The 26,689-nt window shown below is 45.5% G+C and overlaps 1 protein-coding gene across 3 annotated transcripts in view; it reads left to right on the top strand.

Annotated features, from left to right (window-relative positions):
- Nucleotides 1-26,689, top strand: part of COL27A1 (collagen type XXVII alpha 1 chain) — a 305,308-nt gene that overhangs the window by 188,309 nt on the left and 90,310 nt on the right. For all 3 annotated transcript variants that reach the window (XM_014580186.3, XM_014580187.3, XM_014580190.3), the window contains 5 exons: nucleotides 1,770-1,823; nucleotides 21,354-21,407; nucleotides 23,723-23,767; nucleotides 23,954-23,998; nucleotides 24,230-24,283. In XM_014580186.3, the coding sequence (XP_014435672.2) occupies nucleotides 1,770-1,823; nucleotides 21,354-21,407; nucleotides 23,723-23,767; nucleotides 23,954-23,998; nucleotides 24,230-24,283 (252 nt within the window). The remainder of the gene's footprint in view (nucleotides 1-1,769; nucleotides 1,824-21,353; nucleotides 21,408-23,722; nucleotides 23,768-23,953; nucleotides 23,999-24,229; nucleotides 24,284-26,689) is intronic.

Below are 26,689 nucleotides of genomic sequence, written 5' to 3' on the forward strand. Positions count from 1 at the left end.
TTTTGTGCTGGGAGTCACATTTCTGTGGTAAAACTTCCAATCAGTGCCAAGGGTTTATCTTCTGGAGACTTAAGACAGCTCTGCCCCCTCCAAGGCAGTTCACAGATCATGCTGGTTGCTCTCCCTGCAGGCTGCAGACAGCTGGGGCCTGGTCTGCAGCCATTTAAGACTTGCCGCAGTAGAATGACACGGAAGTAGTCTATAGACGTGTGTCCCTAGGACTGGTATTAAAGAGCTTCCTCTGGGTTATCAGAAGGGTTGACCTGCTGTAAATCACACCAGGGTAACAGGAGGGGCAGTGAAGGCCATGTGGCCAGCTCAGCAGCCATTCTGGGGCATGTCTAGACTACATGGCTCTGTCGACGGAGCCATGTAGTCTAGACCTACCCCTGGAGTGAGACACCTTGATGGCTTAAGGTAGCCCACTACAGCGTGCGGCTTGCTGGTCCACTGAGCAGCAGCTACACTTGTCTGCACTATGGGGAGGGCACTGCCTATCCCTTTAGCCAACAAACCGTGCACCTCTGAGCCACGGTGCCCAGGCCATTGCATTACCCACATGTACTTCCTTGTGCTCTCTGGAGAGCAGGCTGGAAGTTCTGTCCCTCCTTTGTCTGTCACAAGTGGGCAGGGTCTGCAATAGCCTTGTAGCAAGAGCTGCCAACTGATGAAGGGTCTAGACTGGGCTGCCCTTAGTGACACTTGAGTAGCAGCTGACATCACAAGCAGCACCATGAAATCCAATGGGGCAACCTGCAGAGTAAGGTACGGCTCAGCAGAAGGGCTGCTCAATCTTGCCTGATTAGAAGCAGCATGTGTCTCCTGAGTCCTTGGACTCCAAGATTTGCTGCACTGGAGCTTCTTGAGGCTGGTAGGTTTAAAACCTCCTCCAGCAGAGTCTGGTTTGGAGGCTGGAGAAGGTTTTAGACCTCCCAGCCTCAAGAACTCCAGTGCAGCGAATCTTACTCCAAGGACTCTGGAGCAACATGCTGCTTCTAATCAGGCAAGAAATGGTTTCTCCAAAAAGGCATTTCTGTGTTTGTGTTTTAAATTGAAGTCGCAGCAAGGCCAAGAAATAAAATCAAATTATCTCCTAATGTTAAATCCATACTTATGAACATCACTGCTGCAGCCCATTTCACCTCCAAACCATCCTTTAGAATTTACTTTTTAAGTCAAACCCAGGGCTTTTACTAGTCAATTGTTTATTTTCACTGTTCTCAGCAGCAAAAGTTTCTAAAGGCTAAGGCAGCTAGCTGAGCCTCCGTAGGACTGGTGAATTAACCAGGTGAATTAAGTAGTAGAGGTGTAATTAACAGGTAGAAAACTGCCCTTAGTTACAACCCATCCAGGCTTGTAAATTCCCACCATCCCCCACTTCTTGTTCTTCTCATGCTTTAATACACAGGCTTGGTAAGAATTTACAAAGTTAGTTAAATGTCCCCCATTTCCCTGACAAGATTTAGCTCCTTGAACCTCATTATCCCACAGAATTTTACTCTCTCCTGAGGATTTTGAATGCTTTTGTTTTTCGTACATTGTTTGGGATGAGCAAGGACTTCTCTGGTAGGGCTTTACAAAGCCCAGTATAATTTTCATGTGTGGTTATGATCAAAAGAAGGAGCCCATAAAATGTACAGATCATAAAATGTGCTCCTTGTATGTTGCAGTCATCTTCTTACTTGGCAGCTCCTCTTTTCTTGTTTGGTTCTTGTATGTTTTTAATTCATCTCCAGTTTGTTTCCTCTAAAATCCTTTTCTTGTTGTAGGGCCCTGTAGGCATTCGTGGATCTCCAGGTACAAGGGGAGCAAAAGGCCGCCGGGTAAGCAGTTTCTAACTTAGTAATAGTTCTGACAACTCTCCACTGTCACCTGTGAAAGAGAAATGTATGGGGTTGGTTCCTTGGAATAAAGATAACCAAGAGCTGGAGATGCAGTCATGATTGTGGGATGTTGTGGGATGGTGAGCTACTAAGTATAGAGAAGGAAAGCTGCTGTTATGTCAGTGAAAGAGGTTTCCTAAAGAAACGGTGACTGCAGGTAACACATATAAAGCGCTCTGGTAGCCTAGAGGTCATTGTCTTGGCATGGCATTTCTGAGAAAGCCAAGAACCTAAAATATATTCAGCATATTTTTTTGCTAGTCCAGATCTACACAGAGATAACAGTCTGCACTGGAGAAGATGATGGGCACAGTCCAGTGAATCAGGATTTCAGAAAGGGATAAAGCCTGTAGCTAAAAGACCAGAGACACTGCCTTCATTCTCATGGAGTGGGGAAGAAGGGGAGAGCTGAGGGGCAGCGTAGTAATTTAACTGAAGGACAGTATTAAAAATTGTTTCAATGAGCTATCGTGTCTGCAGGCACTTAACTCTAGTATGAAATTAATTGCCACAAAATATTATTAAAGTACAGAGCACCAGCAAGGCTAAATAAGAGAGACTCAGGCAGAGTATCAATAAGTCCAGTGCATCTCACGCTTTCCAGATGCTGTCCACTTTTGTCTCACTTGATTTATACACGTTAGCCAGGTTCTACAGTGATGGTGAGGAAGACACATTTGGAGTCGTGTGCTCTAATTAGAGTGTATGCTCTTGGGGGCTGGAACTATGACTTACCATGGGCTTGCTCAACAGGGTCCCAGTTCTAATCAGGGCCTTTACATGCTACCACACTACAAATGGAGACATAAACTCCTATTCTTGCTCTAGGGAGCTGTCACCTAGGTATTGGGTGGTTTATGATATTACATAGCCAGGAGCCGCCCAAGGCCGGTTGCGGCAGCTGGCACCCCAGGTGGAGCGCGTGATTGGTGCCCCCACCTGCAGAGCCGTCAATGGACTGACGTAATCAGCGGGCGCCCCGGGTGCCCCCATGATGTCATCATTGGGCACCCCATGCGGCGGCGCCCTAGGCGGCAGCCGAGTCTGCCTATAGCCACAGGCCGCCTCTGTACATAGCTTCTCTTCTTGAAGCAGAAGTATATATTAGGTTGCATTAAAGGAAGCATCTCCAGATCTAAAGAAGTGATTATTCCCCTTTATTCGGCACTGGTGAGGCCCCACCTGGAGTATTGCATCCAATTCTGTGCCCCCCCCCCCCCCCCCACCACCACCACCACCACCACAGAAAGGATGTGGAGGCATTGGAGAGGGTCCTGTGGGAGGCAACGAAAATTATTAGAGGGCTGGAGCACATGACCTACAAGGAGAGGCTGAGGGATTTGGGCTTATTTAGTCTGCAGAAGAGAAGAGTTAATGGGTATTTAATAGCAGCCTTCAACTTCCTGAAGGGAGGTTCCAAAGAGGATGGAGAGAGGCTGTTCTCAGTAGTGACGGATGGCAGAACAAGGAGAAATGGTCTCAAGCTACAGTGGGGGAGCTCTAGGTTGGATATTAGGAAAAACTATTTCACTAGGGTTGTGTCTAGACTACATGATCAAAAAGCATAAAAGATCTGACGACAAAGGGTTCTGGGGCTGGTAGATCCCCATCTAGACAACCGCGCTGTGCCGACAATCAGCTGATCGGCACAGCGCGGTGGCCATTTTGATGTAAATGAAGCGGCGATCATTTAAATCGCCGCTTCATTTCCCTTTGCCAAGTAAACTCATCTACATGGCTCCGTTGACGGGCCATGTAGTCTAGACACACCCTAGGAGGGTGGTGAAGCACTGGAATGGGTTACCTAGGGAGGAGATGGAATCTCCATCCCTAGAGATGTTTAAGTCCTGTCTTGACAAAGCCTTGGCTGGGATGATTTAGTTGGGGTTGGTCCTGCCATGGGCAGGGGGCTGGACTTGATGACTCCTGAGGTTGCTTCCAGCCCTAGGATTCTATGATATATTATTCAATACAGGTTGAAACTCTATTCTGGTACCCTCGGGACCTGACCAGTGCCAAACCAGAGAATTTGCCAGACCATGGAAGGTCAATATTGTCTAGCAACATTACCAACACTTCCAGTGATTACTGGACTCTCAGAAGACATTTGGGAGTAAATTAGAGCTAAATAACAGCACATACTTGTGGCTGTAAACAAACTTTATGGTACCGCGGAAAACTTGGCCATACCCATGATAAGTGGCCATCTGCTTCACTAAAACCATGCCAGACCATGGATGTTGCCAGACCAGAGAGTGCCAGACTAGAGAGGTTCAACCTGTATAAATATTTTTGCAAGCTCCATATGCCAGTTATGAAATCAGAACTTGCTTTTCCTGCTCATGTTACATAATAGACAATTCTGGTTTAGATTGAGTTTCCTTTTCCAGCTGATGAGTCCAAAGCATTACTGGTGAGTGATTGAATATGTTTTTTGGTGAGGCCTCTACAACATAATACATCACATCGCTGTAAGGTCTTCAATCCAATGATCTTTAATGGTTTCTTTTCATATATTTTGGGGTCTAAGTCTAAAGTAATCCTAAATCCACAGCCCACTTGCCTATGCTGTTCTTTGTAACCACTCCTACTTGTAGAATGTAGGATGGCAAGCACTCGTACACGACACTATATGATACCTAATCTGTTCTGGAAATATCTGGGATATGGTAGACTGAAATGGGGTGACGTGAATAGAGAGATTGATAACCACAAGGTTATCTTACCTTGAATTGTTTCAAATTTTAAAAGCACAGTTAGGAGCATTAATTGATTTCCATTCTTTGGTTGAGAAAACCAGCTTCTTTTTCTCCTGCCCTTGCATCAGGGGAAGCCCTTGTGTTGTAATTCCTGCATAGTTCTCTGTGGAGTCTCTGTGTTATATAATGTGAATTAATGAATTGGTCAGTGAATGCGTGAGCATTCGTGAGCATGACTAATGAGTAATTGAAGACATGGATTCTAAAGAAAGTTTTGAATGAACCTTGGGAATTACCTCCAGTAGATATGAATGATGTGTGAGTGAGCCCCACCCTGCTGCCTGTGCAGACACCACAGATATTCCTTGGAGAACATCAAATGCTCTTGCAAGGGTGTAAATCAGTGGTCCCCAACCTTTAGAGGCTCCCGGGCGCCCGGGGGTGGGGCCACTCATGCACCAGGCGCCTGGGGGGTGGGGCCATTCATGCGCCGGGCGCCCGGGGGCGGGGCCGCGCATCCGGGGGCTCGCCAGGGGACGGGGATGCCCTTGCACCCGGCGCCAGCATGTGCCCCAGGGCCAGGGCTGGGGCTGCCCAAGCGCCTTGCGCCCAGGCCGCCCAAGTGCCTTGTGCCGCGCGCCTGGGGCCGGCACCGGCGCCGCTCGAGCGCCGTGCACCCGCATGTGCCCCGGGGCTGAGGCCGCCTGAGCACCCCGCAGCTGGCGCTGGTGTGTGCAGCGCACCTGGGACCGGCGCCTCCCGTGCACCGCGCACCGGGGGTGGGGCCAGCCCAGGTTGTCGGCGGGCGTGCACAAATGCCCCGGTGAGCGCCATGGCGCCTGTGGGCACCGGGTTGGGGACCACTGGTGTAAATCTTCAGTGCCCTGATCCAGGCAAGGGCAGAAAAGTAGTCCAAGTGCCTGCCTTTTTCTTAGCTTCCAGTGCTGGAACAACCAGCCCCATTCCATAGAGCCAAATCAGTGCTTTCAGCAGCCAGCTGTGTGCAACTGTGATACTTGGCTCCTTACTTGCATAAAACTCAGACTCACATGGGATCACCTTATGATTCTTTCATTCTTGCTGGATACAGGAATCAGGCCACTGGGAGAGTAAACCAGCAGCTTTTAGCTTCTTTGCTGCTCTGATGCTGTCAGTGCTGATTAATGGGATTGTTAGCATCTTACAGGATAAAACACCATTTTAAACAAGTGACACTAGAGTAGCTAATGGTTTATTTATTGTTTAAGATGTCCATAGTGGAGGTTTTTCCTGCTGTGGAGGAAGAGATAGATTGTAGTTGATTCAGGTTTTAAAAGGGCTGGATTTGCTCTATGGAAAGAAATAAATTATTAACTTGGCAGAAAGACCAAAAGGGAGTAAACCATTAGTCTATGAGAGTGGGGATGAAACTAACCAAAGATTAAACTAACCCAGTGGTGCCAGAGGCCACCATGCTGGAGCTAGATAAGGAGAAAGCAAGAGAACATCAGTCTCTCTGGTATGATACAACAGGAATCCACTTAACAGGCAATAGGTCTTGCCCTTTTCAGAATGATGTGCCATATGCTATAGAAATTTTGCATGGCATCATTGGGCCACACTTCCTCTCCAGATGTTCAACCCAGCAGTCTCCTGACCAGTTGTTTTCCACTCATACCTCAGGAAACCCAGACTTCAGACCACGTCAAAGTACCAAGGACTAGCAATGCCAACAGAGCCCTGCCGAAAGTCACTATAGACCAGAGTATAGAAGAGAAGAAGTTGAGTTAATTTCTTGCTATTAGTACTTCTGCATTATCTAAGTGTCAGATTATGAGGGTGCTGCATGTGAAGCCGGTGTCTGCTGATGTTCTACAGCTATCTTAAGAACTCGCACCCATCACTGAGACTTCCTTTCAAAACAGTTCTTCAGTCGCATATAGTTTGTTATTCCTTTTATGGACAATACCTAAATAATGTGATGGAGATTAAATCAATGGAATTCTAAGAAGTTGTCATCCTATAGGACTTAACTAAAGGGCTGCTAGTTCTCACAGCTCTCTTGTCTTGATTTTTTTTTCTTTTTGCCTGCCTCTGGCTCTCAACTGTCTAATATTTGCTTACTTTCCTTGCCATTCATGCTGTTAGTGCTTTTTAGTTTTTGAGGACTGGGAAATGATCCCCTTGAATGCAGTTTCAGGTACAGTCCTTTGTATCATGCGTCATATTACAATTCACATCAGAGATGTAATTCAATTCAGAATGGAAACACTAATACAACTCTCTGCCAGATGTTTGTGGATTTGCTGATCTGTGTTTGAATACCTTGTTTAAGTAATTGCACTTTTGAAGACAACATAAGTAGCAAATATGGTTTGGATTGTAAAGAACAATGGAGACTTTTTGAGATCTGTATTTACACTGTTATAGCTATTGTGCTGTTGACATAAAAATAGTGATTGTAAAAAAAGAATCTTTAAAAATCATAACTTTCCTCTTATTAGTATGAGAGTAGACTATTGTTCCCTCCCACTTACTTTTAGCCAGCAAATTGATGTTATATGATCCTCCACAATGCAATTTTTCTCTCTTCTATCCCTTCTGGCCCCAATTCAGAAAAACGCATAAACACATGTTGATTCCATCTCGCCCCAGCCCCGCCCCTCTCCTCTCTATTGCGTAGTTGCGTATTGCCTGGCTGGTAGACACACTCATGCAATGGGAACATGTCTACCAGCTAGGCGGTACGCAACTACGTACTGATACTCATGATAGTAATAAAATCTCAAATACCGGACTGTCGGTTCAAGACAGGACATCTTGCAACCCTAAATCTGCCCCTGGAAGATAGTTTCTCTTTCTCCAAATCTATATTGCTCAACACATCATTTTCCTAACTGAGTTTTTAAGTCTGTGACCTGAAAGGACTAGCGCTTACAGAATGATACTTGTCAAGCTTAGAAAGGGAAGTCAGCCATGCTGGAAATGTCAATGTAAACCAGGCCCACTGATGGGTGTAGGGGGGACAAAGGGGCATGGCGAATCGAAGAGGCCCAGGGCTCCTGGCCACTTCCACTGTTACTGCAGAGACAGCTGCGCAGCTCTGAGATGGGAGGAGACCGCACCATGGTCTAGGTCAGTGTTCCTTAAACTTTTTGAGACCACAGAACATTTAACAATAATATTTTTTCATGCGGAACACTTATGAAAATGTTTTTTAAAAAAAATTGTTGTCAGTCAAAAAAAGACAATAACAAAGAAGTAACAAAAACAAAGAAGAGGTCACAGCACACCTGCGAGTTGTTCACGGAACACCAGTGAACATAGTTTAAGAAACACTGGTCTAGGTAGTACTGAGGGCTGGCTGCCTGGCCTCCGTCCATTCTGCCCAAGGCCCCACCCCTTCCGGGGTGCAGACCCCCCACTCTTTCCCCCCCACACACATACTCCTTCCCATGGTGTTTGTGGAAGCTGTTGGCCCCTCAAGGCATTCATTAAATCAAGAGGGGCCTCCAGTGGTTATTTATTTTTCATTGCTCTTCATGTCATCTTTGCCACATCCTAGAAACCCGAGAGGCAATGCCCATGCTCACAGATCATCAGAGCAGATACTATGCAACATATTTAAGAGCAAGCGTCTGCTAATCACAGTCCATCTAGGAACTCAGCCCAAATATAGATTGAGAATCTGCGCAGCAAGCTTAATATTAATTAAGCTATGACTTTACTTCATGGTCTGTAAACCTCCAGCTGACCATCTCCTCTCAGAGCCACAGTGTGCTGCCTCGCCGTAACTCAAAAGAGCTGCAGTCTTTAAAAGTCCAGAGGGAAAGCTTGCAGGGTTTACCTGTATCTCCCAGCTATGCCAGCCAGTGTCAACAAGCGCAGTGCATTGAACAATATACATAGCTAAAACCAGCAAAGAACTAGATACACTGCATGCTTCAGAACTCCTTGCTGTCTCTTGCTGATACTAGACCAATGTTTCTTAAACTGTGTTCCGTGGTACTCCGGTGTGTTACGAGGCAGTCAAAGGTGTGCTGCAGAGAACAACAGATTTCAAAATGGTTACCTTTAAAGGGACAGGTGACTTTTTTTTTTAATCAAATTCTGGTAATTTACAACATAGGGGTGTCTAAACTTCTTTGCTCCTGGGCTCTCACAGGTGAGTACCTCGCCAATAGAAGACAACATCTTACTGTGCTCTACAGTAGCCTTACAGCTATCTGAAAGGTGCTGGAATATGGAATGTTCAGCCTTTCTTGGGTAAAGGACAGTCATACCATAGAAACATAGAATACTAGAACTGGAAGGGACCTCAAGAGATCAAATCCAGCCCCCAGCACTCACAGTAGGGCCAAACACCATCTAGATAATCCCAGATAGATGTTTATCTAACCTGCTCTTAAATATCTCCAGTGATGGAGATTCCACAACCTCCTTAGGCAATTTATTCCAGTGCTTAACCACCCTGACAGGTAGGAAGTTTTTCCTAATGTCCAACCTGAACCTTCCTTGCTGCAATTAAACCCATTGCTTCTTGTCCTATCATCAGAGGTTAAGGAGAACAATTTTCTCTCTCCTCCTTGTAACACCCTTTTAGATACTTGAAAGCTGTTATCACGTCCCCTATCGGTCTTCTCCTTTCCAAATTAAACAAACACAATTATTTCAGTCTTCTCTCCTAGGTCATTTTTTTTCTAGACCTTTAATCATTTATTTTGCTATTCTCTAGATCCTTTATAATTTCTCCACATCTTTCCTGAAATGTGGTGCCCAGAACCGGACACAGTACTCCAGTAGAATGAAAGAATTACATCTCGTATCTTGCTCACAACACTCCTATTCATCCATCCCAGAATGTTTGCTTTTTTTCTCCCAACAATGTCACTCTTTTGACTTATATTTAGCTTGTGATCCACTTTCTGCGGTACTCCTTCCTAAACAGTCGCTTCCTATTCTGTATGTGTGAAACCAGTTGCTCTTCTCTAAGTGGAGTACTTAGCTTAGTGGCTAATGCACTGGAGTGGGACACAGAGATCTGGTTTGAATTCCTGGCTCTGCCACATACTTCCTAAGTCACATGCTTGAAGTAAAATACATTCTTACGTGCTTTGTTGTATCAGGACCTATAATTCTCTCTGCCTCGTGTTCCCCATGTGCAAAATAGATATAGGTTACCTTCCTGTTTTCCTCATGTTGATTTAAATTATAAGCTCTGCAGAGGTTGTACTGTTTGTATAGCATCTAGCGCAATGGGGTTTATCAGTGGAGTCTAGGTGCTACTGTAATATGATTGGTACTGTATACTAAATGAAAGTTTAGCTGCTTCACAACCCCCAAAGAAAACTATGCAGCCTGCCTAGTGCATTGTAAGGAAGGCTCTGCTTATTGCTGTCTCCTGACATTCAAGTTTTTTGAAGATCCTCCAGCATTTCCCTCGCTTGCCTTTAACTGGCATTGTTGGTAAAAGGGAGTTTCAAAGGTTTAACTAATTGGCTACATGTAGCCTTTCCTGTCAGGGTGAATTAGGGAAAGCCCTTAGTCTGGGAAATAGAGCGCTTTGGTGGTCTGTTCCTGAATGCAGGAGCAGTTTCACCTTCTCAGGTTGGCTGATGATGAAATGTTTAGTGAAGGATTAACCAGGGGACTGCTGTGAGGGAGATTGCTCTTCTGGATTCCAGGGATACTGGTGACAGAACACTGCAGGGAAGAAACTAAGCTACTCCAAACACTACTGTGGCAAAGCAAGTACTGGCAGGCTGTGTTGCTGGGGGTCCAGACTTCGCTGCCTGAGCTGCTGGGTTCTGAGGAGGCTTTCGTGCTGGAGCTAGCAGGAAACTCCTTCCATTTCAGTAACCACTCCCATAAGTACAGTGGCAAATGAGTGGAAAAGGATTCAGGGAGAGAGAAGGATTGCAAGAGGAGAGTTGAGAGACCAGTTTGTCTCTCAGGAGAGACTGGCCTTATAACTGTATGGAACATCTTGAGGAGCAAATGTGTCTGCCAGTGACATTAACTCCATGGGTGTGGCCTACATGCTCTGCCCAACTCGGTTCTGGTAGTCTGATTTTCATTCTAGACTTGTGGGGCCTAGGGAAATGAGTTAGGATTGGGTGACTCTACATCTCATTTGGGCTGGGACAGTCCCTTTTTTGAGCCCAGTCTGGCCATCCCAACTTGGGCTTTGCTCAAAAAATGGAGGTGCAGTCTAGAGGAACATGGTGGGGGGAATGGAGATGCCAGCCCTGCACGGGGCAGGAGGCAGGCTTCCAGGACATGGTGCCCAGCAGGGTTCCAGTGACTGAGCAACAGCCTCTCAAGGCTCTCAGACTAGCAGCTGGGGGTGTCCCTTTTTTCCTTTGGGAAATATGATCACTCTACTTAGGGTAGCAAAGAAGTACGGCAGAATTAGCATATCTGGTTCATTGTGAGAGTGCCTCGTGTCACAAAATGGCTATTCTTCAGCTATCAAAGGAGCTACTGTTATGGGTGTCAAAGAGCAGTGGGCCCCAGTCGTCTGAACCTGTGCCATGTGTCAAGCAGTGTCACTGAGTGGTAGGCCTGGAACCTTGGGAATTTCTGTGAAGGGAGACATGCAGAATAGGTCTCTATCACCAAGTCTCTTCTTGAGGAATTTCTGATTTGCCACCTGATTTCCTTCTGACAGGGCATCACTGTGCTGCCAAAGGGTGCAGCATATCCCCAGCTCCACTTTCAGTGTGAACTTGTAGCTTCTAGAGGTGCAAAAATATGTTCTGCAGGCCCCCTCCACCGTGACTAGGTTTGAGTCACTCATGGACTGTTGCTGCTCCTGATTAAGCTTCCTCAGGAAAAAAAAAAGTAACGGCCCAAATGAGGAAAAGACCAACCCTCAATTCAGACACTCTGCTTGAGGTAAAGTTTTTGTGTCTCCGTATTGGCTGATTTGTAAGGAAAACAATACTGGTTTTTCGCAGCACAGCATGAGTACTGGTACTTGCTCTGTCGTTTTGGCCATCTGTAGATTAGAGCATTGGTCCATCTACTGTGACTGGTTTCTGCATGGATTATTGGGGGAAAGAGACTTGCAGAGAGGCGAGATCATGGTCCAAGGAGAAGAGGGAGCTCGTTTTTTAGCATATTGCTGAGCGTGACTGTCACAGAAAGTTGTTGAGGCCAAGAGTTTAGCAAGACTCAGAGGGACTGGACATTTAGAGAACACAGGAATGGCCAGAGTTGTCATAACTACTAGACATCAAGATGAGAACTACTGTGTGTGGGGGAAGATCTAAGTATCCCATATTGGCTACTGCATCTTCTGATCTTGCCCCTCTCACTGAAGCAGCTGGGCCTGGCCATTGTGAGAAAGAGGAGACTGCATTAGATGGACCTCAGATCTGATCCATTCCAGCCATTTTCATGCTCCTATCAAGGTGGGGGCAATTCTAGGGAGTTGATAATGATGATTAATTGCAAATAGGTCCCCATGGGAAAAACATCTGCCTCTCTCTCTATCTTTCCATGCCCATCCTCTCCCTTCATAGCAGAGAAGATGCTGTGACATGATCATGTGTGACAATCTAGCTCTGTACGTCTGAGTGTCTAGGATCTCCCTTGCCTCACACCCATCCAAGCTGAGTAAAGTTACTTTTAAAAATCCCAGAGTGGTGGTTGTGTTGATTTGTAGTTTTTAAACAATGAGTATTCCTGTGGTTTCTTAGGGTATGTCTACACAGCAACATTGTTTTGAAATAACTGGCATTATTTCAAAATAACTTTGTCCGCATCTACACAGCAGGCAATTATTTCGAAATAATGTCAAAATACTGTCAAGCTGCAGACTTCTTACTCCGACTCCTGTAACCCTCATTGTATGAGGAGTAAGGGAAATCAGAGGAAGAGTGCTCTATTTCAAAATAAGTAGACACCGTTAGGGTACGTTTACACTGCATCCCTAGTTCGGACTAGGGATGCAATTGGAGACAACCAAAGTAGTTAATGAAGTGGGGATTTAAATATTGTTTGAGGAGTAACGTTAGTTACTAAGGGCTTTAATCCGAACTAACGCATCCCGGCGCACACTTCCTGGTTCGAATCAGCTGTGATTCGAACTAGCTCACCGGCGAGATCATGTTAATGAAGCGCTGGATATTTAAATCCCCGCTTCATTCACTACTTTGGTCGTCTCCATTTGCATCCCTAGTCCGAACTAGGGATGCAGTGTAGATGTACCCTATGAGACTAACCAAAAAATACAGAATCATAAGCTTTTGTGGGCAAAACCCACTTCATCTACTCCAATTTATCACAGAAGCTTATGATCCTATATATTTTGGTTAGTCTCTAAGGGTATGTCTACACTACCCTCCTAGTTCGAACTAGGAGGGTAATGTAGGCATACCGCACTTGCTAATGAAGCCCGGGATTTGAATTTCCCGGGCTTCATTAGCATAAGCGGGGAGCCGCCATTTTTAAATCCCTGCTGCTTCGAACCCCGTGTAGCGCGGCTACACGGGGCTCGAACTAGGTAGTTCGGACTAGGGTGCCTATTCCGAACTACCGTTACTCCTCGTGAAACGAGGTGTACCGGTAGTTCGGAATAGGCACCCTAGTCCGAACTACCTAGTTCGAGCCCCGTGTAGCCGCGCTACACGGGGTTCGAAGCAGCGGGGATTTAAAAATGGCGGCTCCCCGCTTATGCTAATGAAGCCCGGGAAATTCAAATCCCGGGCTTCATTAGCAAGTGCGGTATGCCTACATTACCCCGCTAGTTCGAACTAGCGGGGTAGTGTAGACATACCCATAGGGTGTGTCTAGCCTACATCCCTCTGTCGGAAGAGGGATGTAAATGAAGCACTTCAAAAGTGAAAGTGAAGCCAGGATTTAAATATCCTGTGCTTCATTTACATAATCGCATCATGGCACTCTTTCAAAAAAGCAGTATTTCGAAAGAGCGCCATGATGTAATTATGCAAATGAAGCACAGGATATTTAAATCCCGGCTTCATTTGCACTTTCAACGTGCTTCATTTACGTCCCTCTGCCAACAGAGGGATGTAGTCTAAACACAGCCTAAGGTGCCACAGGACTATTCATTGTTTTTAAAGTTACTTTTATTCACTATGGCATCTTTTTTTTTCAAACCTCCTTCCCCATCAGTCAGGGACTGAACTACCTACACAGGTCCAAGGGGTTAATTTCCCTCCGGATATTATTTTTTCTTTGTGGTTGTTTCTCCAGGGAGTTCAGGCAGGACAGTGATGGATGTCTGTGTGAAGTCAAGAGTTTGGGGAGGGGAATTCTCAGCCTAACAGGGGGCTTATTGTTTCCAGGCAGCCCACAGCAGCCAAAAGCTCAGATCACAGTGCTAGACGGTTTGATTTAAAGCACAAGCTGCCTGGCTGCTTGTGTTTTAGTCGCCCGCAAGTGAAATACAAATATTACTCTGGTCCGTGATCCAGAATTGTTAAAAGAGTAGAGGTGGGCTAAGCGAAAGGAAGGAAAATGGGGATCTAGTAATAGAGGTTTGCCATTACTCCCAGGGAGGCTTTGGTGAATCTTTCTACACATGTACTTATATGCTGTCACTCTAAGGAAATGTCTTTGAGCTGCAGGAGTCATTTCCAGATTAGGTAGATGCATGCCTCCCCAGCTGGGATCAAGATAACGCACTAATCGTAGCAGTTGGGCCATCCAAGCATCTACCTAAGGTACCAGGTGTCGTACCTTGGTGTTCTTGTACCTTGGTACCTTCGGAGGTCTGGACTGTCAGTGTCAGCGTCGTCTGGTCAGGGTTATCCTGGCGCGCTTTTGACAGGACCTCTACTTCGTCAATAAACTTTTGGCTGCATGCATAACAATCGGTACTCCCTTTATCTAAAGTGTTAGCCCCCGTGCACTTGGGTTAACACAAAAGATCTCTAAATGGCCCCGGAAACGACAGATGCAGGCAAGGTTTAAAATCAGTTAAGCAGGTTTATTGTTAAATGCAAAGCTCTACCAGTTGGTAACAGAAATCAGTACAATGTTACACCACTGGGCACTATGGCACATTGACAAGGTACCAACACCGGGCAGGCCTATTGCCATATATCAAATATTAACAGCAGTTAGTCAAAGTTAAGCTACTGTGCATTCTGTAGGTTTAGGCAATGACACCTGCCATTCAGGCGCCTAGTGCGCCCCCTCCCCCCCCCCCCCCCAAGGTCGGCCGGAAAGCACCCTCTGCAGTGTCCTTTTATAGACAGGTACAAACAACTTACATTATTTATTTACGTACTAGGTTACCACCCTCTGTTGCCTAGTTACCTCCCCTCACCTTATGGAAAGGGGGTTTACTTACCTCCATGCTGTCAATTCCGACCTGGTCCTAAACCTAGGTCGGTATGTGCATTCGTTTTTAGGGAGTTTTTGTACCAAAACATTTCTTATTAAGATGTTCCATTACTCCCCTTTGGCTCACAGTCTGTACCCAGTGCCTCCCTGTGTCCTTCCATGCTCGACCTAACTTACACAATCACACAGTTATCAATAGGGCCTCTTTCTTGGCTCCTGTTACTAAACCAAAGTCTTGCTTACTAGATTGCAGACCTGTTGCTGTTTTCATGTTGCAGGCCTTAGGCCTGCTGACTCCATATTACTGACCCTCAACTTACTACACCAGGTACAATTTTAATTCTAGTCCATCCTGCCACTTGTGCCACTGCAGCTACATGGCTGCTTCAGGCATACTGGCTCAACTGGAACTGGTGTGCTTACAGCTACCCAAGGTGGAAATTACAACTTCAGCTCCAAACACAGACATGCTGCTGAGCGTAATCCAGTCGTGAGCTTAATCCAGTCACGAGGTTGGCGTTTTGCACTGCAGCCTCATGTCCAATGCTGTTGGATTCAGGTTGGCACCATTGCACTAAGGCTGTGTGCATTAAGCTGATATAAACTGACTGGCTGGCTGCGAGTTTTCACGAACCTGTACTGTTAAGATCGGGGGGTGGGCAACCTGCAACCCATCAGGATTCCATGTATAACCCGCGAGACATTTTGTTTACCATTGCCCATGTGCAGGGTTGTAAGATTCTGCTGGTTTCTGCTCACATCATTTTTTCCTACCGGTATTGCTAAAGTGACACACATGCAAAGCAAGGGCATGTGAAGTGCAGTGCACACTGATTGCACACAACCTTTATGGTGAGAGCCTAGGTTATGTTTTAAGTTGAAAATGTAATTAGCTGTGTCCTAACCAGCAAAGGATATGTTTGGATAAGATATATCAAAACAATCCCATTGTTTTCAAACTTCACGCTCACCTGTGTAAATCCAAACATGCACGCCCAAGTGCATACAGAGCTAGGTTGACACACCTGACCTCGTCACAGCAGACATCCCCAATGAGCTGAAACTGCCTTATAACACAGACCACCCTCGCCAGTTCACTGCAACTCTTTCACACCACCTTTGTTTCACTAGTTCTGTGCACAGCGAACTAGTCTCCGCTACAGCATTCCCTAGAACTGACGCTGGACTTTAGAACCCTGGCCGGGGACTTTTCTTGCGTGGAGACATAAATACATTTCCTGCCAACGTTCAGAGCAGATGTATGAGCTGGAGGGTACTAGCAGTGATATGGTGTCTTGCCATTGTGGGGACACTCTTATCCAACATCCATTGAATTCAGTAGGGCTATGTCTAGACTGCAGGCTTCTTTCGAAAGAGCCTCTTTCGAAAGATCGCGTCTAGACTGCAGGCGGATCTTTCGAAAGAGCAATCCGCTTTTTCGAAATAGAGCACCCAGCGAGTCTGGATGCTCTCTTTCGAGGAAGCCCTATTTACATTGAAGAATGCCTTCTTTCGAAAGAGGAACTTTCGAAAGAAGGCGTTCTTCCTCGTGAAACGAGGTTTACCGCCATCGAAAGAAAAGCCGCGTTCTTTCGAAATTATTTCGAAAGAACGCGGCTTGAGTCTGGACGCAGGGGAAGTTTTTTCGGGAAAAGGCTACTTTTCCTGAAAAAACCCCTGAGTCTGGACACGGCCTAGGAGTCTTTCCATTTACTTCCATGGGTTTTGGGCCAGGCTGCTGGTTTCTAAAGTTGGCTCTTTCATATGATTACACAAAGCAACAAAATAAATGGCTAGCACTGAAGTTATGATAACCAAATCCCAATAACACTGGGTCAAAATAGCAAGCTATGCAATTCCAGCCTTAGTTGTGCTGTTTCCATTCCATGCACAGCAACTGAGTCCTAGCGAGCAGATTGAGTATTCTTTAGAGCTATGGCTTAAGGACATGCACTATAGGCTCTTGGTTATTTGGTGTCTGTCTGTTAAACAGCACAGTATTTGCCAAACACAGTAGACGTTGTTGCATTATTTCATATAGACAGTGTTTGCTGTAATAATTTGGCTGTTTCCTATACATCTTCTGCTATTACACTGCCTCTCTTTGTGTGTGTCTCTCCTGCTGTCACTCTGTAGTTGCTTTGCTAACATATTGGCCCTGTTATTACATTTGGCTCTCAGTTTGCATCTTGATTAAGAAAATTGGCTCCTATTTTCTCCATTTCCATTTTGGCCTGGTGTCTGAATTCCTTTTACCATAACATTCTAACGCTGCTTTGTGGGGTTTATTATTTACACTGCAATAGTGCCTAGAGGCCCAGGCAAGATCAAGGCCCTATTGTGGACATGACATACATTAGTGATGTCTTGATATGTCTTTTTATTCTAACCTGTCACCCCTCTGCCTATTATATTTAGTGTCACAGAGCTTCTTGAACTAGGATAGGGATGTGGGGGGAAGGGTTCCACTGAGATGTTATTGATTATATACAAATGCAAGAAGTATAGGTAATAAACAGGAAGAACTGGAAGTGCTAATAAATAAGTACAATTATGACATTGTTGGTATCACAGAAACTTGGTGGGATAATACACAATTGGAATGTTTGTATGGAAGGGTACAGCTTGCTCAGGAAAGATAGACAGGGAAAAAAGGGAGGAGGTGTTGCCTTATATATTAAAAATGAACACACTTGGAGTGAGGTGGAGATGGACATAGGAGACGGAAATGTTGAGAGTCTCCGGGTTAGATTAAAAGGGGTTAAAAACAAGGGTGATGTCATGCTAGGAGTCTACTACAGGCCACCTACCCAGGTGGAAGAAGTGGACGAGGCTTTTTTTAAACAACTAACAATATTATCCAAAACCCAAGATTTGGTGGTGATAGAGGACTTCAACTATCCAGATATATGTTGGGAAAATAACACAGCGGGGCACAGACTATCCAATAAGTTCTTGGACTGCATTGGGGACAACTTTTTATTTCAAAGGGTTGAAAAAGTTAGTAGGGGGGAAGCTGTTCTAGATTTGATCCTAACAAATAGGGAGGAACTGGTTGAGAATTTGAAAGTGGGAGGCAGCTTGGGTGAAAGTGATCATGAAATCATAGAGTTCACAATTCTAAGGAAGGATAGAAGGGAGAACAGCAAAATAGAGACAACAGATTTCGGGAAGTCAGATTTTGGTAAACTCAGAGAGCTGATAGGTAAGGTCCCATGGAATCAAAACTGAGGGGAAAAACAGCTGAGGAGAGTTGGCAGTTTTTCAAAGGGACATTGTTAAGGGCCCAAAAGCAAGCTATTCCGCTGCGTCGGAAAGATAGAAAATATGGCAAAAGATTTCCTTGGCTTAACCACGAGATCTTGCATGATCTAAAAATAAAAAAGGAGTCATATAAAAAATGTGAAGTAGGACAAATTACAAAGGATGAATATAGGCAAACAATACAGGAGTGCAGGGGCAAGATTAGAAAGGCAAAGGCACAAAATGAGCTCAAACTAACTATGGGAATAAAGGGAAACAAGAAGACTTTTTATAAATACATTAGAAGCAAGAGGAAGACCAATGACAGGGTAGGCCCACTGGTCAGTGAGGAGGGAGAAACAGTAACAGGAAACTTGGAAATGGCAGAGATGCTTAATGACTTCTCTGTTTCAGTCTTCACCGAGAAGTCTGAAGGAATGCCTAACATAGTGAATGCTAGTGGGAAGAGGGGAGGTTTAGAAGATAAAATAAAAAAAGAACAAGTTAAAAATCACCTAGAAAAGTTAGATGCCTGCAAGTCACCAGGGCCTGATGAAATGCATCCTAGAATACTCAAGGAGCTGATAGAGGAGGTATCTGAGCCTCTAGCTATCATCTTTGGAGACAGGAGAGATTCCAGAAGACTTGGAAAAGGGCAAATATACTGCCCATTTATAAAAAGGGAAATAAGAACAACCCAGGAAACTACAGACCAGTTAGTTTAACTTCTGTGCCAGGGAAGATAATGGAGCAAGTAATTAAGGAAATCATCTGTAAATAGTTGAAAGATGGCAAGGTGATAGGAAACAGCCAATATGGATTTGTAAAGAATAAATCATGTCAAACCAATCTGATAGCTTTCTTTGATAGGATAACAAGTCTTGTGGATAAGGGAGAAGTGGTGGACATGGTATATACCTAGACTTTAGTAAGACATTTGATACAGTCTCGCATGATATTCTTATCAATAAACTAGGCAAATACAACTTAGATGGGGCTACTATAAGGTGGATGCATAACTGGCTGGATAACCGTGCTCAGAGAGTAGTTATTAATGGTTCACAATCCTGCTGGAAAGGTATAACAAGTCGGGTTCACAGGGGTCTGTTTTGGGACCGGCTCTGTTCAATATCTTCATCAACGATTTAGATATTGGCATAGAAAGTACGCTTATTTAAGTTTGCAGATGATATCAAGCTGGGAGAGGATGCGACTGCTCTGGAGGATAGGGTCACAATTCAAAATGATCTGGACAAATTGGAGAAATGGTCTGAGGTAAACAGGATGAAGTTTAATAAAGACAAATGTAAAGTGCTCCACTTAGGAAGGAACAATCAGTTTCACACATACAGAATGGGAAGCGACCGTCTAGGAAGGAGTACGGCAGAAAGGGATCTAGGGGTTATAGTGGACCACAAGCCGAATATGAGTTAGCAGTGTGATGCTGTTGCAAAAAAAGCAAACATGATTCTGGGATGCATTAACAGGTGTGTTGTGAGCAAGACATGAGAAGTCATTCTTCCGGTCTACTCTGCACTGGTTAGGCCTCAGTTGGAGTATTGTGTCCAGTTCTGGGCACCACATTTCAAGAAAGATGAGGAGAAATTGGAGATGGTCCAGAGAAGAGCAACAAGAATGATTAAAGGTCCAGAGAACATGACGTATGAGGGAAGGCTGAAAGAATTGAGTTTGTTTAGTTTAGAAAAGAGAAGACTGAGGGGGGACATGATAGCCGTTTTCAGGTATCTAAAAGAGTGTCATAAGGAAGAGGGAGAAAACTTGTTCATCTTGGCCTCTGAGGATAGAACAAGAAGCAATGGGCTTAAACTGCAGCAAGGGAGATTTAGGGTGGATATTAGGAAAAAGTTCCTGACTGTTAGGGTAGTTAAACACTGGAATAAATTGCCCAGGGATGTTGTGGAATCCCCATCTCTGGAGATATTTAATAGCAGGTTAGATAAATGTCTATCAGGGATGGTCTAGACAGTATTTGGTCCTGCCATGGGGGTAGGGAACTGGACTCGATGACCTCTTGAGTTTCCTTCCAGTCCTAGTATTCTATAATTCTATGATTCTAGTGCTGCTCTAGTGATTTTCCACTACTCAAGAATGATGTTCTTCTGCTATACCCCTGAAGAATAAGCACATCTTATTGATATCTTGACCATGACTTCCAGGGGAGTGCCTGTCACATGCATACTGCTATGTAGGTTCTCAGCTAACCATGTTCAGCATCCTTATGAGTTTGAATGTCCGTAGATTCAGGTGGCTGAATTCCTCCTTTTGCACCTGGCCGCCTTTATCGTACATAAGCACATCTTGAAAGATTCCCATGTACACTTTGACCTGACAGGTTTCATAAAAACAAAATTAAGCACAAATGACTGGCCATCTGGACACACGTGCATGTCCCTACCAACTTTATAGATTCATGAATACTTGATCATGTTCATAGCCGCATTCCAAAGGCAACTACAATAAAATTCTTAAAAGACCTGTGGTTAATAAGCAGCTATCCCCATGATCTGGTATCACAGATATCCAATTCCATGGAAGATTCATGGGCCTGACAGCACTGCTGTGGAAATGAGGTGTGTCATTGCCTTTATGCATCTCTTTGGGCTAGCTTTGCTGACTAGATGTTAACAGCAACATGGCCATGGATGTGAATAGCAGGGAGTTGTATTCAAGGAGTTAAACCTGTATTTTGTAGGGGAAGATGGGAGAGTTTAGCTCTTCAGAAGGCAGAGCCACAATGTCAATAAATTCAGATATCAGGCTCTGTGCCTGCAAGATCACCATCGTCATTAAGGTCTGAAAATAAAGCAGTTCCTCACCTCTGGTCTCTCTTTCTCCTCTGGCTCTCATAATGAATTTAAGGTTGGCTAGCCAGAAATAAAAATATCATCAATGCATTGCCCAGAAGATGACGAGAAATGAAATAGATTGGTGAGGTGTTAGAGGAGAGAACAAAGCTAAAAACTAAAAAAAAAAAGTGGCTCAATTGAGTCCTGGGAATCAGCTGATACACCCCTCAGTCCCCTGAGTGTGCAAAATGTACACTGAGGGATGGGAGAGGTCAGGGTGCCCAAGGGGACTGGGATCTGACCCCCCAGTGGATGACCCAGCTTTAGCAGCACAAGAGGGACAGCTGCTGTTCACCTTCCCTGAGTAACTCTTCTCCCTCTCATGTTCTCTCTCTCTCTCTCTCTCTCTCTCTCTCGGCCCCCAGGGTGCCAGAGGTCCTGATGGACCAGTGGGGGAGCCCGGATCACGAGGTGTTAAGGTAAGCTCTAACTGGTTCTGACCGGTCTGCTCTCGGACTTGCTATGAGGCCCTGGAAAAAACAGAATGTCTCCCACCTCCATCACATCCTCACCACCGGTAGCCCATTATGGTTCCTGGTGTATCCCCAAGTCCATGTTAAATAGCTCTAACCCCATCAGCACCAAGCACTGAGCACAGCCAGTGCCACTTAGCCCAGACAGCCTTCCGCTGTGCAGAGCAGAGAGCAGCGCTCCACACTGGTGGCAGAGCCCAGCTGACTCGCTCACCTCGAGGCTCCTGAAAAGCAACCAGCTTGATTTGTACGGCACCAGCCAACCCCCATTACACAACCATTACGCTTTCCTGAGTCAGGTTCCTAGGACAAAACTTGTGCATGCATCCGGCCTTACCATCACCACTCCCTTAAGGATTCTGACTGCAGATTTCTACTGCCCATGCACACACAGCATAAGTCAAAGACGTGTGGTGTTCACTGTCTTTATAACATGTCTGCAGCATGGTATAGTCATGGAGCAGAAATCCCCACACCCGAGCACCTATTGCAAAGGGGGTCTGGCAAATGGCCTCCTGGTATGGGCCTGTCCCTTGTTAAGTCTGGTTAAGAGAGTGTTCAAGCCAGATGCTGACAAGGACCTTCTTTGGAGGCAAGGAGGCTGAGAAAGAGAACGGTGGATGATAGTAGAACAGCTCCCAGCCTGGGCCTTTCTTTTGGAATATGGGTGGCAGCCTAGCAAGGAGGCTAATGCAGCAGGACAAGAGACTCTTCACAGATGAAACAAAATACAGGACTATGTAGCACTTTAAAGACTAACAAGATGGTTTATTAGATGATGAGCTTTCGTGGGCCAGACCCGCTTCCTCAGATCAAATACTGGAAGAAAATAGTCACAACCATATATACCAAAGGATACAATTTTAAAAAAATGAACACATATGAAAAGGACAAATCACATTTCAGAACAGAAGGGGAATGCGGGGGGGGGAGGTAAATGTCTGTGAGCTAATGGTATTAGAGGTGATAATTGGGGAAGCTATCTTTGTAATGGGTAAGATAGCTAGGGTCTTAGTTGAGACCCACGCGTAGAGTGTCGAATTTTAGCATGAATGACAGTTCAGATGAGCACTGAAAGGATGTGTCTAGACTACAGAGTTTTGTCGACAAAAGTGGACTTTTGTCGACAAAACTATACCTGCGTCTACACTACCGCTGAGTTCTGTCGACATAATGTCGACAGAACTCAGCAGTTTTGTCGATGCTGGTAAACCTCATTTTACGAGGCATAACACCTTCTGTCGACAGAGTTTCTATTGACAGAAGGTGTTATTGAATGTAAACTGTCCTTTGCATCTACGCTACCATGTCGACAAAGCAGCTTGCTTTGTCAACAGAACTCAATGTAGTCTAGACGCTCTTTGTCGACAGAAGTTTTGTCGACAGTATCTGTCGACAAAACTTCTGTCGACAGAAGCCTGTAGTCTAGACATACCCAAATAGTGGTTGATGTCTCAGTTCCCTTGCCTCCTTTTCTCCCTGTCATTCTTCTGCCTTCCTAAGACTTCCCCTGCACCCATGTCCTCTCAGCTCCTAGCTCAGAGGCTCCCTTCTCAGGCAGAGCAGCAATGATAAAAGGAAGCAATGCTGGTGCTGCTGACTCTACCTCAGTGGGTGGATTTTGTATTGCTGAGGTTCCTGAATGCATAGCACAGAGCATGAAGCACCTTTGGCATTCAAGTGCTATCCAGCCTACGTGTCAGTGTGTGACTAAGGCCCCCCCCCTTCTCCACCCACAGTAGAGTAGGATAGAGAAACTCCCCCATTTTGAATTGGACAATTCAGGGGCGTAGTGAGGGAAGCGGGGGGGCAGTTGTCCCCGGGTGCCACAGTAGGGTGAGCTGAGGGAGAGTGGCGCAGGCAGGTCTGACGTGGCCACAGCTGCTGCGGTGGGGCCAGGTGGTTCCAGACCCGCCCTCACCTTTTTCCCTGCGCTTGCCCTATAGTTGCGCCCAGGGGCAACTGCCCTTCCCACCCCCCTACTTCCCCTTGCTACTCCCCTGGGACAAGTGGCACATTCTGAGCCATTGGGATTTCTAAAAACAGGCAAGAGGAAAATTGGTTTATGCAACCCCTCTGCTGCAAGCTCCTCACAAGATGGGCTTTACATGCTGATGGGAACCCAGAAGTAAATGATTGACCATTCTCGGGGGGAATCCAAGGGCAGTAAGGCTGGGGCATCAGGAGGAAGTAGCCAGTCAGATGTCTCTGTTGTACAGATCATGCCAACTCCAGTGTGTCATTGTCTTTTTCATTACCAGGGCGTTCAGGGAGAGCCAGGCAAACTGGGGCCCGATGGCCAGCAGGTATGTCCACTTGACAGCTGATGCTGGATGCCAAGATGGCACTGTGCCAAACACTACACGTGTGTGTACTCACGCGTGCACAGCTAGCTCCCAGTAAAATACAGCTTTGATCAACTTTCCTTGCCAAAGCAACAGGGTGTTTCAGCACATTCCCAACCACTAATTACTGTACCACTCTATTTACAGGGGAAGATGGGAGAGACTGGGGAGACAGGACCACGAGGCTTCCCAGTAAGTGCCAACCACCTTCAGTTCCATTTTATAGCCTATGTTTTAATGAAGTTTTAAAGTTTTTTTTATTCCTGCTCCAGAAGGAGAAACCTGGACAATGTCTCACAGTTCAGCCTCAAGGCCACCTCTGTGTTCCTTTTATAAAGTGTTTACGAGGTGAATGTTACATGCTGGGAGGTGTGAAAGGTGGTGAAGGGACAGCACTGACCTTAGTGGTTCTTGTTATCCTAGGGTATCCAAGGACCTTCCGGACCCCAAGGAGCCAAAGGGGCTCCAGGCAACCCGGCAAGTGTCTACTCATTCCCTCTTCATTTGTCTGTCTCTTTCTCTCTCCCCTCATTTCCTCCTCTGTCTGGGTGTGTCTAAACTACATGGCTCCATCGATGGAGCCATGTAGATTAGGCTGATCGGCAAAGGGAAATGAAGCCGTGATTTAAATAATCGCGGCTTCATTTAAATTTAAATGGCTCAGCGCGCTAGTCTGGACGCTCCCGCGCCGATCTGAAAGCCCTTTATTGACCTCCCCGTTATGACTCGTAGGAGGAGGTTTACCGGGGAGGTCGATAAAGAGCTTTCATGTCGGCAGGGGAGTGTCCAGACTAGCGCACTGAGCCGACAAACAGCTGATCAGCTGTTTGTCGGCTCAGCACAGCAGCCATTTAAATTTAAATGAAGCTGCAATTATTTAAATCACGGCTTCATTTCCCTTTGCTGAACAAACAAATCTACATGGCTCCGTCGACGGAGCCATGTAGTTTAGACGTACCCTCTGTGTCCTCCGCCCCCACCCCCTCCACATACACACATACACACTCTCCTCCATTCCCATCCCCGCCTTTCCTGTTGAGTCCAGCTTGGTCAGGGAGACACTTGTATAAAATTAAAGGAGGACTGAGGAAGGTTGGAGTATGGGCAAGATCCAGAGCCTATAGAGACATAAGAAAGGCATTTAATTATGTTCAGTAGCAAGAATGTAGAACAGAGACTGGCAGGAGGGCTGTAAGGAAGGGCAGGTTGGATTTTGGTAGAGCGATAAGCTTGGATCATATTAAAGAGAGGGACGTTAAGAAAAGACTGGACCTGACTCTGACAGAGAATTTAAGGAGAAACCAAGAGAGAGTCTGACAGGGGAAGTGGAAGAAAGAGGCCAGAATGGAGTCTTGGAAGGAAGGACCACTTTTATGGTCAAGGCATCAGACTAGGACTCAGGAGACCTAAGTCCAGTTCTTCACTTCATGACAGACTCTCTGAGTGAACCTGAGCAGCACCTAAAGGTGGTAATACTTCCTTTCTGTCAGCCAATCTCTGTGTTGGCTATTTAGACTATACTCTCTTCAGGGCTGAAATGTCTACACATAGCACAATAGAGCCTGGATCTTGGAGGCTCTAGATATTATTGTAATTATTATAGTAATTGGTCTAGATGCTTGTAAAGAGGGGTAGAGGAGATGATGGTCTTAGCACTAAAAGAGTTTCCATGTTAGGCTGCTCAGAAAGGACACAGTTAGACACTCCTGAACCTGTTAGAGGATCTGGAAGAAAATAAGGTGATAGGTAACAGCCAGCATGGATTTGTAAAGAACAAATCATGTCAAGCCAATCTTTGAAAACAAGCCTTGTGAATAAAGGAGAAGCGGTGGACGTAGTATACCTAGATTTTAGTAAGGCATTTCACACGGTCTAGCATGACCTTCTTATCAATAAACTAGGGAAATGCAACCTAGATGAGGCTACTGTAAGGTGGGTGCACAACGGCTGGATAACTGTTCTCAGAGAGTAGTTATTAACGGTCCACAATCCCGTTGGAAGGACATAACAAGTGGGGTTCTGCGGGTGTCTGTTTTGGTTCCGATTCTGTTCAATATCTTCATCAATGATTTAGATACTGGCATAGAGAGTACGATTATTATGTTTGCAAATGATACCAAGCTGGGAGAGGTTGCAAGTGCGTTGGCGGATAGGGTCAAAATTCAAAATGATCTTGACAAACTAGAGAAATCGTCTGAGGTAAATAGGATGAAGTTTAATAAAGACAAATGCAAAGTACTCCACTTAGGAAGGAACAATCAGTTTCACACATACAGAATGGGAAGTGATTTTCTAGGAAGGAGTACTACAGAAAGGGATCTTGGGGTCATAGTGGATGACAAGTTAAACATGAATCAACAGTGCGACACTGTTGCAAAAAAAGCAAACATGATTCTGAGATGCATCAACAGGAGTGTTGTGAGCAAGACAAGTTATTCTTCCACTCTACTCTGTGCTGCTTAGGCCTCAGTTGGAGTACTGTGTCCAGTTCTGGGTACCACATTTCAAGAAAAATTTGGAGGATGTCCAGAGAAGAGCAACAAAAATTATTAAAGGTCTAGAAAACATGACCTATGGGGGAAGACTGAAAGAACTGGGCTTGTTTAGTTTAGAAAAGGGAAGACTGAGAGTGGACATGATAGTGGTTTTGAGCACTGGAATAAATTGCCTAGGGAAGTTGTGGAATCTCCATCGCTGGAGATATTTAAGAGCAGATTAGACAGAGATCTATCAGGAATGATCAGATGGTGCTTGGTGCTGCCGTGAGGGCAGGAGACTAGACTCAATGACCTCTCAGGGTCCCTTCCAGTTCTAAGATTCTGTGATTCAAGGATTCTATGATCCCAGACTGGTCTGTGTCTGGGAGGAGGGACTGGATCAGGT

The sequence above is a fragment of the Pelodiscus sinensis genome, chromosome 22 (assembly GCF_049634645.1).
Source record: "Pelodiscus sinensis isolate JC-2024 chromosome 22, ASM4963464v1, whole genome shotgun sequence".
NCBI lineage: Eukaryota > Metazoa > Chordata > Testudines > Trionychidae > Pelodiscus > Pelodiscus sinensis.